Consider the following 14,076-nt stretch of genomic DNA (forward strand, 5'->3'; position numbering starts at 1 on the left):
TTTTTTTTTCTACTGTTCTCAAAATGGACAGGATTGATTCATTACCTCTTAATTTAACTTTTGTCTCCTTTCTCTTCGTTAGTTAAGGTGTATTCTTAGTCAGTCGAAGGTGTTTGAAACATTTTTGAGCTGAACACATAGGACAGCTTTATGATAATCTGCTGAGTATAAAAACATTCAAGGAGAAATGCTTGCACCTGAAAATGATTATTTATGTTTATAAGAATGCATTTGTTGTGAATTAATATCAGAATTTAAGCAATTGCTGGGAAATGTCTGGAGAGAAGCAAAATAAATAAATAATAAATAAAAGTTGAAGTTATTTAATTATTTAATAATAATTCATATTTAAAACGCCCCTTATCTTTCAAAATGGTATTCAGAAACATTTCACCACTGTTAATGTGTCAGGCCAGGACTCAGATAGGACTCAGATGCAGAGGCTTTGTAAGACACAGACTTTATTCTTGGCAGCAATGATCTCAGACCCAAGTGAAAAAAGGAAACAGGGCTATGAAACATTAACTTAAAGGGATGTCACAAGGAAAAAGGGGGAAAACAAAAAACACTCCGTAGGGAGGAAAAACCTGACTAATAAACAAGAGAAACTCACTCACGCTACTAAGCGGAGGATCAAGGTAATTCTATGAAAACGTTATTAAAACTCAAAATCACTCTTAACGAGGAAAACACAAAAGCTATGAACATTAATCTATCCAAAGAATTTACAAACAAAAAGTCACTCATGCAGAGGAAAGAATAAAAGGCTATGGGGAAAAAGGGCTAACTCTGGCATAGAAATGACAAACAATGGGGAAGGGGCCCACAAAACATGGAGCCAATTTTTTGGAGGGGACCCGAAGGTGTAAGTTCTTGGCAGATAGCCATACTCTCTGACCTGACTGGTAAGCGGGTGCGGGTCGTCGTTTGCGATCCGGCGCTTTCTTGGTGCGATCTCCTTGGCGGATCAACGCCTGGCGAGCCGCTGCCCAGATGCGTCGGCAGCGGCGGATAAGGGCGTGGGCAGAGGGGACCGTTACTTCAGGTTCCTGGGCAGAAAAAACAGGTGGGTCATACCCATAAACACACTTAAAGAGGGAGAATCCTGTGGCAGAGGTGGGTAGGGAGTTGTGGGCGTACTCGACCCGGACCAGGTGGTTTCTCCATGTCGAGGGGTTCTGGGACACTAGGCATCGGAGGCCGGTTTCCAGCTGCTGGTTGAGGCGTTTGGTCTGGCCATTGGCCTCCGGATGATAGCCTGAGGTCAGGCTGGCTTTGGCTCCGATGAGTCGGCAGAATTCCTTCCAGAACCGTGACACAAACTGGGGCTCCCGGTCTGAAACAATGTCCTTGGGAAAGCCATGAATCTTGAACACTTGGTTAATCATTATTTCAGCCGTCTCCTTGGCTGAAGGCAGCTTCGGCATAGCAATGAATCTGGTCATTTTGGAAAATCTATCCACCACCGTGAGGACAGTGGTGTTACCTCGTGAGACCGGGAGCCCTGTGGCGAAGTCCAGAGAGATATCCGACCAAGGTCTGGAAGGGATGGACAATGCAGCAGTCCCATTTGTGACCTGGAAGACACCATATTCCTGACACAGACCGGGCACGCCTCGATGTACTCCCGAACATCCGATTCCATGGCTGGCCACCAGAACCTCCGGGAGATGGCGAATATCGTCCGCCGGACTCCCGGATGACAGGAAAGCAGCGAGGAGTGGGCCCAATGAATCACCTGTAGGCGTAGGTTGACCGGGACAAACAATCGATTCTCGGGGCACCCACTAGGTGACGGAGCCTCACCATTAGCTTGTTTAACCTCATTTTCTATCTGCCAAGTCACCGCTCCAACCACACAGGTCAGTGGCAGGATAGGCTCGGGTTCGTTGGCAACCGGCTCAGGGTCGTAGAGGCGTGACAAGGCGTCAGGCTTAATGTTCCGGGACCCTGGCCTGTAAGAGATGGAGAAGGAGAAGCGGTTAAAGAAGAGCGCCCACCTGGCCTGACGGGAATTCAGTCTCTTGGCCTTGCGTATATATTCCAGGTTTTTGTGATCCGTCCAGACAATGAATGGCTGTTCGGCTCCCTCCAACCAGTGTCTCCACTCCTCCAGGGCCACCTTGACCGCTAGCAGCTCCCGGTTGCCGACGTCATAGTTGCGCTCTGCTTTAGACAACCTTCGAGATAGGAAGGCGCATGGGTGCATCTTCCCATCCTGCTCGGACCGTTGTGAGAGAACGGCCCCGATTCCCTCATTGGAGGCATCAACCTCTACTGTGAACTGTCGTCTGGGGTCCGGCATCGTGAGAATGGGAGCTGTGGTAAAGCGGGACTTCAGGGTGTGGAAGGCCGTCTCTGCCTCTGGAGACCAGGAGAACTGTACTTTTGACGAGGTTAGTGCGTGCAGAGGGGCCGCTATGGCGCTGAAGCCTCTGATGAACCGCCTGTAAAAGTTAGCAAACCCGAGGAACTGCTGAACTTTCTTGCTGCTATCAGGTGTGGGCCAGTTGGTCACAGCGCTAATTTTAGCCGGATCCATCTGTACTCTCCCAGGGGCTACGATGAAGCCCAGGAAGGAGATGGTGTCGGCATGGAACTCGCTTTTTTCAGCCTTAACATATAACTTGTGAGTTAATAGTCACTGAAGGACTGCGGTTACATGCTGTCTGTGGGAGTCTATATCTGGAGAGTAGATAAGAATATCATCTAAATAGACGTACACAAATTGGTCGAGGAAGTCCCTGAGCACATCATTGATCAAGGCCTGAAATACTGCCGGTGCATTAGTGAGTCCGAAGGGCATGACCAGGTATTCATAGTGGCCGCTCGGAGTGTTGAACCCAGTCTTCCATTCGTCCCCCTCCCTGATTCTTACAAGGTGATAGGCGTTTCGGAGGTCTAATTTGGTGAATATTTTGGCCTGTTGGAGTTGGTCGAAAACGGAGGACATGAGAGGTAACGGGTAACGGCTCTTTATTGTGATGTCATTGAGGGGGCTGTAATCAATGCATGGCCTTAGGGAACCATCCTTTTTTGCCACAAAGAAGAATCCAGCTCCAGCGGCTGACGAAGAGGGGCGGATCAGCCCCGCCTTCAGTGAGGTCTCAATGTATTCTTACATGGCTGCTTTCTATGGCCCGGAGACCGAGTAAAGGCGGCCCTTGGGGATGCTGGAACTGGGGATCAGGTCGATTTCTGGATACACTTGGTGTGCTCCACACATTCCTCCCCCCACCCTATGACCTTTCCGGTCTTCCAGTTAATGTGGGGGTTATGGGTGCACAACCAGGGGTGGCCCAGGATTAGTTTCTGTGATGGGGAGTGGCAGAGAAAAAACTGCATGTGCTCTTGATGTCCGTGAATGTGTAGTTTAAGGGTTTCAGTGACATGGGTTATCGTGAATAGTTCCTTGTCGTTAAGGGCACGAGCTCTAATGGGGTTGGCCAACACCTCGGAATTGAGCCCCAATTTGGCTGCCAGCCCCCAGTCCATCAGGCTCTCATCAATCCCTGAATCTATGAGTACTTTAAGATTCGTGTTAATGTCATGGTGCGAAACCCTCGCTGCTGTGAGGATGCGTGAGACGCGGCCCTGAACTGCGGGAGAACTCACCCGTTTGATCCCTTTAGTGGGACACGCAGCAATGAGGTGGCTGGACTCCCCGCAGTAGAAGCATCTGCCCTCCTGCTGTCGTCGCTGCCGTTCCTCGGGTGTCAAACGTGCCCTGCCAAATTGCATGGGTTCGGACTCCTCCGCCGGTCTTTCCGAGGTTGAACCCTGGGCCGCCGGGATATCCTGTCCCTGAAAACGTCGGTACCTCCCCGACGACGGTCGCTGTTCTCGATGTTGGCGGAGCTCTTTCATCCGGTTGTCCGTCCGGATGGCTAGGGCAATGAGTGAGTCCAATTATCATGAGGGCACACAGGAGACATGAGGAAGGGCAAGTGTTATGAAACGAGAGGAGAGTTAGTCATTTCAAAATAAAACAGGAAATGAAGAGACACAGTGAGCCCAGACAAGACAACCTCACCACGGTGTGACATAATGAGTGCATAGTTTACTGAAATTTACAGAACAGTTACAGAAGATAAACTCTTTGACTGCTGCAAAGGATCCTGGGTACTGCACTGGAAAATATCTGAAAACAGCAAATGAAACATTACATCAGCAAAACATAAGCCTCCTCTCACAATGACATACACAAGCAGTAATTACCTTCCCAGGTAGCTCCTTATCATCAGATCTTGCAGGACTAACACTGTTTGGTGACTCTGGTGGTTCTGCAGACTTTCGATTAACATCACCTGCCACAATGTCACTCTGGTTGTCTTCAGAACCGGCCCAGTCCAAGTTTGTAGTTAAAACACAAATACATGTCATAATCTCCATGCTTGAATGCAGCTGAAACCATGTTGTCTAACTATTGGACCACAACTATTATGTTCAAAATTAAGAAAATACTTGAAACCTTGAAATACCGAGGTGAGCTGTGGTAGAGGTTAGGTGCAAGAATTAATGTATTTGGGATACTGAAATTATCAGCAGCACTAAGCAGAGTCCAAAGTTCTTCACTAAACATATATGAAATTGTAAATCCTATATATTTAATACAATATTGTAATACTACAGTTTCATGACTAAACCTAACATGGGATTCCACAATCTGCAAGTAGTCTAATCTTCAGTGAGACAGAGATCCGGCTATAGATGACTGACTGCCAAGGCAATGCCTACATTTAGGCTGCAGCAATCAAATTGCTCCACACAAAACACTGTAAACATTATTCTCCTCATCCATGCTATCAGCTCTGTACCAGGCATTCTTATTCTGTCAGCCTTCTTTGTATCTGCGTCGCTGAGCTTTTACAGACAGTATCAGTTCTGTTCAGTGGAAATCTTCATGCTTTACATATGGCAGCATAACCTCAGGTCAGGCATATATCAAGTTCAGTTTTTGATTATGGTGATCATCATTGTATTCTCCTATATTAAAATAATGAAGGTGGCCAAAGCTGCATCAGGAGAGGATAAGCAGTCATCAAGGAAAGGGCTCAGGACAGTGGCTCTTCATGGTTTCCAGCTGCTGCTCTGTCTCATCCAGCTGTGGTGTCCCTTCATAGAAGTTGCTATACTACAGATTGATGTTGGTTAGTTTGAAATTGCCAGGTACTTGAATTTTTTGCTGTTTTATCTTGCACCCAGATGTCTGAGTCCTCTCATATATGGACTCAGGGATGAAGTTTTTTTTCAAGCCCTGAAATATTACGCGTCCTTTGGGTTGCTCAAAAGAAATATTTGACGGATTAAAAGTTCAGCACATTCCAAGTGAATGCTGCATTTTCCTACGACAACTGTAGATGTTGAATAGGTCTCAAAGAGCTGCTGCTCAGATAGTGAGCCAGTTGGCCTCTGGGTCCCACAACAGCACTGTATCAGTGACAATTGACTGGTCAGTATCAAACTCTACATGACATTGGAATGAGTTATGATATTCACTGAGCTGCACGGCAGCCAGAAGTGACAAAGCTTTCAAACATACTGCATTGCAGCACATTCATGGCTTTAGATGGAAAATACATATCATTTAATTCTCTGTCACAGAGAGTTGTCACATGTTGCTGCTGTGTCTCATTCAGCTGTGGTGTGCAATCACAGAAGCTGCTGTGCATCACACTAAATGCTATGTTCTTAATGTCAGACACTTAGACTGTTTTACATGGACACTGTTGAGCCCTATTTACAATTTTAAACTGGATAAACACAAATAATAAAGGTAAATGTTTGAACTGGGGGGATTAAGAGTTGTGTTGTGTGTGTGTGTGCGTGCGTATGCAGTTTGTATTTTCTTGATAGTTTGATTTAATTGCAACAAACTACAAAGAAAGAAAACTGAGTTGGGGGAAAGAGTGTAAATGAAATACAAAATATAAATATAAGTAACGTCAGTATTGGTGGTTATTTCTTTGAATTCATTTCAGTCAGTCTACAGTGAAAGTAGCCTATTCATACCCACCTGAATAACGCATGATGGAGAGTGGCTCTTTATGGTTTTGGCTGCTACTCTTCAGACTAGTTTTTAGATTATTCGAAAACACACAGTGCTTTGATGATTTAATCTTTTATCTTCCACCTCTCAATCCTCTCATTTATGTCTTCAGTGATGGGGTGTTCTTTAAAGCACTGAAATTCTATGCCTCCTTTGTCTTGTTTAAAAGAAAAGAACTGACAGATTAGATAAATGATTAATTTTCTTCTTTTTGTAATAATAGTGTGTTGTATGTGTTGTATGTGAGGTCACGGCGAAGTGCTTGGTGTGATTGAGGTTGATGGAGTTTCAGCATAAAAACATCTATAACTCTGCAGGCCAGCTGAAACAGTGATAGCTACCAAGATATTGTCCATTAATTTGCCAGTACACTGCCTTGCCATCTTATTTCTAAGTCCATGAACTTTTGCTGAACATCTGCAACCACCAATGCGATGAACATTTTTCGTAAAGGCTCAAATGTATAAATCCTTCAGGATATTCATATACACAGACACATACACATGATACTGAGAATATGAGTGAACACTGGTGAATGTTGATGACAGCAGTAAGATGAACCAGCTTTGATTTAATCAAATTTTCAGATGCTGAAGGTTGGGGGTTCGGTTCCCGGCCTGGGGCCTTTCTGTGTGGAGTTAGCATGTTCTCCCCGTGCCTGTGTGAGTTTCCTCCCACCATCCAAAGGCGTCAGGTTTAGGGCAGTTGGTCACTCTAAATTGTCCGTAGTTCTGAGTGTGAGTGTGAGTGGTTGTTGGTCTCTGTCTCTGTGTGTTGACCCTGTGATGGACTGCTGACCTGTGGAGGGTGACCCCGCCCTCACTCAGTGTGAGCTGGGATTGGCTCCAGCTCCCCTGTGACCCATAAATGGATAAGCGGTAGGAGATGAATGTTAAAAGGCACAAGGTATGAGAAGTGACAGGACCCTGCTTAACAGAGACTTGCTTGTGATATTTGTTTCGTTTAAAAATGATGGAGTTTGACAGCAAATATTCACGTTGTGAATGTTGTTTATGGGAGACATGAGTGTTTGCTGTGTCTGAGGAATCTGTCGAACATATGATGAGCTTGTGACAAGGAAAATTCCAGTTGCCTCCTCTAATATCGTGGTTTGGACATCAAGTCTGTCTTAGTCCAATGTAGTCCACAATTGGTATCTCACAACTTGACTCATCCTTCATGAGAAACCCCTTTGAGGCATTTGATGTTTGACTTGAACAGATTACCCCTGAGGGCAGTGACGAGGGCAAAGCCTCATAGCTCTCACTCTGTATTGTATTTGCTTTTATAAAGTCTCTATGCACAGGCATATCTCACAGCACTGCGAAGACCTCGACATTTGCTTTGCTGCTGAATCATTGTCGTAGCCAGGCAGGGAAGGTTTATCATAACTTTTGCTATTGTGTGAAAAGAATCAAAGGAATTTTTTTAACCTGCAAAATAATGACAAGAGTGACTTAGTTTTGGCAGAGCTGCAGAAACTGTATTTAGTGATGAAAGACAACGCTTCCTTGGTTGGTGGTAAGGTGTTACTGCGGCAGATCAATGACCGTGTCCTGATCGTCCAGATGCTGGTGATGGTTTTTCTCTGCATCAACTTGTTGCTCATTTCAATGTTTTTTAAAAATGAGTCCTTTTACACAACCACGCGTTACATCTTATTTGCTGTTAATTTACTGTCAGATAGCTTCCTATTGGTTGTGTCTGATATCCTGCTCATCTTGGTGTTTTTTAACCTTACCTTTCAAGTTTGGTTGTGTGTCATTATCTGTTTTGTGTTAATTGTGTATACTACTGTTACACCAGTGACTCTGACAGCAATGACTCTGGAGCGTTATGTGGCTGTTTGTATGCCGCTGCGTCATGGAGAGCTCTGCTCCACACGTAATACTATTAACTGTATCCTCATCATTCATGCTCTCAGCTCTGTGCCCTCTATTTTTATTTTCTCCACTTTCTTTGGATCTGCATCCCTAAAATTTTACACCAAATATCAGTTATGTTCTGTGGAGATATTCATTTTGTTCAGATGGCAGGATAATTTAAGGTCGGCTGTTTATCAGATTTTCTTCTTGATCATGTGCATCATCATTGTTTTTTGCTATGTTAAAATAATGAAAGTGGCCAAAGCTGCATCAGGAAAGGATAAACGGTCATCAAGGAAAGGGCTCAGGACAGTGGCTCTTCATGGTTTCCAGCTGCTGCTCTGTCTCATCCGGCTGTGGTGTCCCTTCATAGAAGCTGCCATTTTTGCAATTAATGTGAAGCTGTTTATTGATGTCAGATATATTAACTACATCATGTTTAACCTTGCACCAAAATGCCTCAGTCCTCTCGTTTATGGCCTATGGGATGAAACATTTTCTCATGCACTGAAAAAAAATGTCTTTTGTGGTTTTTTTAGGAGAAATATTTGAGCATTTCTATATTCAGCTTTTATGTAAGGATTTTGTTTTCTTTTTTAATGCGGTTATTGTTACCATGGCTGTGACTCAATGTTTGTTTGAGGTGACTGTTAACTTGTTGATGCATTATATATATTCATTCATCTTCTACTGTTTATCAATTTTTGGGTCGCAGGGGTGCTGGAGTCGGTCCCAGCTCACTCTGGGTGAGGGCGGGTTCACCCTGGACAGGTCAGCAGTCCATCACAGGGCCAACACACTGAGACAGAGACCAACAACTACTCACACTCACACTCAGACCTACGGACAATTTAGAGCCACCAATTAACCCAAACATGATGTCTTTGGACGGTGGGAGGAAACTCACACAGGCACGGGGAGAACTCCACACAGTCCCACTTCTTGTTTTTTATTTATTTAATTTAATTTTTTTACTTAAAATTGTTATTGTTCAGCAAAAGCCAACAGTTATAGAAAAAAATTAAAATAAACAAAAATTTTTGTAGTATTTGGCAAAGTTGCCTTCCACTACTTTAACTTGGGTAGATATATTTGGGTGCATACATTTCAGCGTTGCACAGTTTACATCTGCTTACAATCTGGATTTGACCCCCCAAAAAATTATACAAATTATATATCTCATCCGTTTTTTTTCCAAAAACATCAAAAACGTTACAATCCATTTGCATTTTATCCATTTCACATCTACATGTGAGTGTCTGATATATTGACAACAGCAATGTTGGGAAAAACAGGTTGGAGATTAGATTGGACATAAACGGATGTAAACTGAGGGCCTAAAAAGTGAAACCAGTGCAGAAGTGCTTTAAACTTACATTTTATCTATTGATCATCAGAAGGTGATATCACTGGCTGCATAAAGAAAATGTCCCATTGATTTATGGGACAGATCATAATAAAAGTCTATATAAGCATTTCTGTCATCTTTATTAAAAAGACATGTCTGGGTCTGAAATGAAAACCAAAATGCAGCACAGCTGCCACACACATAAAACACATCCACAGAGTTCATTGTCAAAGCAAAAGGTGGAAAACTTTCTATGACTCAATTGGAGTAAAATCTAAGGAGCACAGCGTCTAAGAGGGAAAAGAGGGAGGGGGGGAGAAAAAAAAACAAGATGGCAACTCACAATGGATTGCCACTGTGTTCACGATAACTTTCTATGACTTCATGGAAGCAAAGTTCAAGGAGCACACTGTGAGGATTTGGTGCTATTTTGGGATGTTCTAGCCTTTAAAGTCACCTTCATGCACAGTCTTCTATCATCAGACTGCAGAGAGCTCAGTGAGCAACATTACTCACTGGAAACAATGCAGGATTAGGGAACCTGCTCTTTACTATCTACTATCATGTAACCAAAGAAGAAGACAGAAATTGCTTTGTATGAAGAACCCAATGAGTTTTCTTTTAATATGAATTTCTGACTAGTTTTTGCAGTGGCTGAAACTTTTGTGGGTTAAACAACAGATATATGGCAGATAACAATTCACTGGATAGTTATTTGCTTATTTATCTGGAGGTACAGAAGGATAGCCAGGTAATTCTTATAGTGCAGATCCTGGTGGCAGTTTTTCTTTACATCAACTTGTTGCTCATCATCACATTTTTTCAAAAAGAGTGTTTCTACACAACCACACGTTATATTTTATTTGCTGTTACATTACTGTCAGATAGTTTGTTATTATTCTTATCTAATATCCTTGTCATTTTCACGCAATTTCTTATTACCATTCAGGTTTGGTTGTGTGTCATTATCTGTGCCGTGCTACTTGTATATGCTACTGTTACACCAGTGACTCTGACAGCAATGACTCTGGAGCGTTATGTGGCTGTTTGTATGCCGCTGCGTCATGGAGAGCTCTGCTCCACACGTAATACTATTAACTGTATCCTCATCATTCATGCTCTCAGCTCTGTGCCCTGTGTTGTTATTCTCTCCACCTTCTTTGGATCTGCATCCCTAAAATTTTACAACCAATATCAGTTATGTTCTATGGAAATATTTATGATTTATTTATGGCAGCAATATTTGAGGTCAGCTATATATCAATTACAGTTTTTGATCATGTGCATCATACTTGTTTTTTCCTATGTTAAAATAATGAAAGTGGCCAAAGCTGCATCAGGAGAGGATAAGCAGTCATCAAGGAAAGGGCTCAGGACAGTGGCTCTTCATGGTTTCCAGCTGCTGCTCTGTCTCATCCAGCTGTTATGTCCATTAATAGAAGCTGCTTTGTTACAGATTAGTTTTATTTTATTCTATAACATCAGGTATTTTAACTATATCATGTTTTATCTTGCACCCAGATGTCTGAGTCCTCTCATTTATGGCCTCAGAGATGAAGTTTTCTTTCATGCACTGAAGTACTATGCCTCCTTCGGGTTGTTTAAAAGAAATATTAATTGAAATGTTACTGTCACACCTCTTGCATTCATTTGTTCTTCTATCACAAACACGGCTTGACAAATCGTGTCCCGGAAAGCATTTTAATATGTGTAAGGGGCTTCAAAGTATCTCTCTTATAAAGATTATATACGTCTTGTAGCATGGTGTTAGTGTTAGAAAATGGAGCATGTTGTCCAGATCTGCATTATACAGTATGAGAAGGTCAAGACTGATGGTCTCCTTTTATAAGGAGCTATAGAGCATTAGAAAAAGAGGAAAACTGAATTCATATCTCGCTTATTTGTCTGGACATAATTTAGCTTTCTTTAAAATTGACATAAGATTCAGACCTTTTTTGACATAATTGTCATTATGATCAAATAAAGGCATGAAGGCCCAACAAACAAACTTCTGCTTTTGAAATTTTTTTTCTACTGTTCTCAAAATGGACAGGATTGATTCATTACCTCTTAATTTAACTTTTGTCTCCTTTCTCTTCGTTAGTTAAGGTGTATTCTTAGTCAGTCGAAGGTGTTTGAAACATTTTTGAGCTGAACACATAGGACAGCTTTATGATAATCTGCTGAGTATAAAAACATTCAAGGAGAAATGCTTGCACCTGAAAATGATTATTTTATGTTTATAAGAATGCATTTGTTGTGAATTAATATCAGAATTTAAGCATCAAATTGCTGAGAAATGTCTGGAGAGAAGCAAAATAAATAAATAATAAATAAAAGTTGAAGTTATTTAATTATTTAATAATAATTCATATTTAAAACGCCCCTTATCTTTCAAAATGGTATTCAGAAACATTTCACCACTGTTAATGTGTCAGGCCAGGACTCAGATAGGACTCAGATGCAGAGGCTTTGTAAGACACAGACTTTATTCTTGGCAGCAATGATCTCAGACCCAAGTGAAAAAAGGAAACAGGGCTATGAAACATTAACTTAAAGGGATGTCACAAGGAAAAAGGGGGAAAACAAAAAACACTCCGTAGGGAGGAAAAACCTGACTAATAAACAAGAGAAACTCACTCACGCTACTAAGCGGAGGATCAAGGTAATTCTATGAAAACGTTATTAAAACTCAAAATCACTCTTAACGAGGAAAACACAAAAGCTATGAACATTAATCTATCCAAAGAATTTACAAACAAAAAGTCACTCATGCAGAGGAAAGAATAAAAGGCTATGGGGAAAAAGGGCTAACTCTGGCATAGAAATGACAAACAATGGGGAAGGGGCCCACAAAACATGGAGCCAATTTTTTGGAGGGGACCCGAAGGTGTAAGTTCTTGGCAGATAGCCATACTCTCTGACCTGACTGGTAAGCGGGTGCGGGTCGTCGTTTGCGATCCGCCGCTTTCTTGGTGCGATCCCATTGGTGGATCAACACCTGGCGAGCCGCTGCCCAGATGCGTCGGCAGCGGCGGATCAGGGCGTGGGCAGAGGGGACCGTTACTTCAGGTTCCTGGGCAGAAAAAACAGGTGGGTCATACCCATAAACACACTTAAAGGGGGAGAATCCTGTGGCAGAGGTGGGTAGGGAGTTGTGGGCGTACTCGACCCGGACCAGGTGGTTGCTCCATGTCGAGGGGTTCTGGGACACTAGGCAACGGAGGCCGGTTTCCAGCTGCTGGTTGAGGCGTTTGGTCTGGCCATTGGCCTCCGGATGATAGCCTGAGGTCAGGCTGGCTTTGGCTCCGATGAGTCGGCAGAATTCCTTCCAGAACCGTGACACAAACTGGGGCTCCCGGTCTGAAACAATGTCCTTGGGAAAGCCATGAATCTTGAACACTTGGTTAATCATTATTTCAGCCATCTCCTTGGCTGAAGGCAGCTTCGGCAAAGCAATGAATCTGGTCATTTTGGAAAATCTATCCACCACCGTGAGGACAGTGGTGTTACCTCGTGAGACCGGGAGCCCTGTGGCGAAGTCCATAGAGATATCCGACCAAGGTCTGGAAGGGATGCGCAAGGGTTGCAGCAGTCCCATTTGTGACCTGGAAGACACCGTATTCCTGGCACAGACCGGGCACGCCTCGATGTACTCCCGAACATCCGATTCCATGGCTGGCCACCAGAACCTCCGGGAGATGGCGAATATCGTCCGCCGGACTCCCGGATGACAGGAAAGCAGCGAGGAGTGGGCCCAATGAATCACCTGTGGGCGTAGGTTGACCGGGACAAACAATCGATTCTCGGGGCACCCACTAGGTGACGGAGCCTCACCATTAGCTTGCTTAACCTCATTTTCTATCTGCCAAGTCACCGCTCCAACCACACAGGTCAGTGGCAGGATAGGCTCGGGTTCGTTGGCAACCGGCTCAGGGTCGTCGAGGCGTGACAAGGCGTCAGGTTTAATGTTCCGGGACCCTGGCCTGTAAGAGATGGAGAAGGAGAAGCGGTTAAAGAAGAGCGCCCACCTGGCCTGACGGGAATTCAGTCTCTTGGCCTTGCGTATATATTCCAGGTTTTTGTGATCCGTCCAGACAATGAATGGCTGTTCGGCTCCCTCCAACCAGTGTCTCCACTCCTCCAGGGCCACCTTGACCGCTAGCAGCTCCCGGTTGCCGACGTCATAGTTGCGCTCTGCTTTAGACAACCTTCGAGATAGGAAGGCGCATGGGTGCATCTTCCCATCCTGCTCGGACCGTTGTGAGAGAACGGCCCCGATTCCCTCATTGGAGGCATCCACCTCTACTGTGAACTGTCGTCTGGGGTCCGGCATCGTGAGAATGGGAGCTGTGGTAAAGCGGGACTTCAGGGTGTGGAAGGCCGTCTCTGCCTCTGGAGACCAGGAGAACTGTACTTTTGACGAGGTTAGTGCGTGCAGAGGGGCCGCTATGGCGCTGAAGCCTCTGATGAACCGCCTGTAAAAGTTAGCAAACCCGAGGAACTGCTGAACTTTCTTGCTGCTATCAGGTGTGGGCCAGTTGGTCACAGCGCTAATTTTAGCCGGATCCATCTGTACTCTCCCAGGGGCTACGATGAAGCCCAGGAAGGAGATGGTGTCGGCATGGAACTCGCTTTTTTCAGCCTTAACATATAACTTGTGAGTTAATAGTCACTGAAGGACTGCGGTTACATGCTGTCTGTGGGAGTCTATATCTGGAGAGTAGATAAGAATATCATCTAAATAGACGTACACAAATTGTTCGAGGAAGTCCCTGAGCACATCATTGATCAAGGCCTGAAATACTGCCGGT

General features: G+C 44.1%; 2 protein-coding genes across 2 annotated transcripts; both read left to right on the top strand.

The window, feature by feature from the left end:
• Positions 1-7,542: 7,542 nt before the first annotated feature.
• Positions 7,543-8,466, top strand: LOC115053624 (odorant receptor 131-2-like). Its single transcript, XM_029518482.1, has one exon. The coding sequence runs from the start codon at positions 7,543-7,545 to the stop codon at positions 8,464-8,466; it is 924 nt and encodes a 307-aa protein (XP_029374342.1).
• A 1,481-nt stretch (positions 8,467-9,947) lies between these two features.
• On the top strand, positions 9,948-10,883 carry LOC115053086 (odorant receptor 131-2-like). The gene has a single exon (XM_029517652.1). It carries the CDS (start codon positions 9,948-9,950, stop codon positions 10,881-10,883), a length of 936 nt encoding a protein of 311 aa, XP_029373512.1.
• The last annotated feature ends 3,193 nt before the right edge of the window (positions 10,884-14,076 follow it).

The sequence above is a fragment of the Echeneis naucrates genome, chromosome 13, assembly GCF_900963305.1.
Source record: "Echeneis naucrates chromosome 13, fEcheNa1.1, whole genome shotgun sequence".
NCBI lineage: Eukaryota > Metazoa > Chordata > Actinopteri > Carangiformes > Echeneidae > Echeneis > Echeneis naucrates.

Coding starts and splice junctions, on each gene's coding strand:
- LOC115053624 (XM_029518482.1), top strand. CDS start 7,543: ATGAAAGACAACGCTTCCTTGGTTGGTGGTAAGGTGTTACTGCGGCAG.
- LOC115053086 (XM_029517652.1), top strand. CDS start 9,948: ATGGCAGATAACAATTCACTGGATAGTTATTTGCTTATTTATCTGGAG.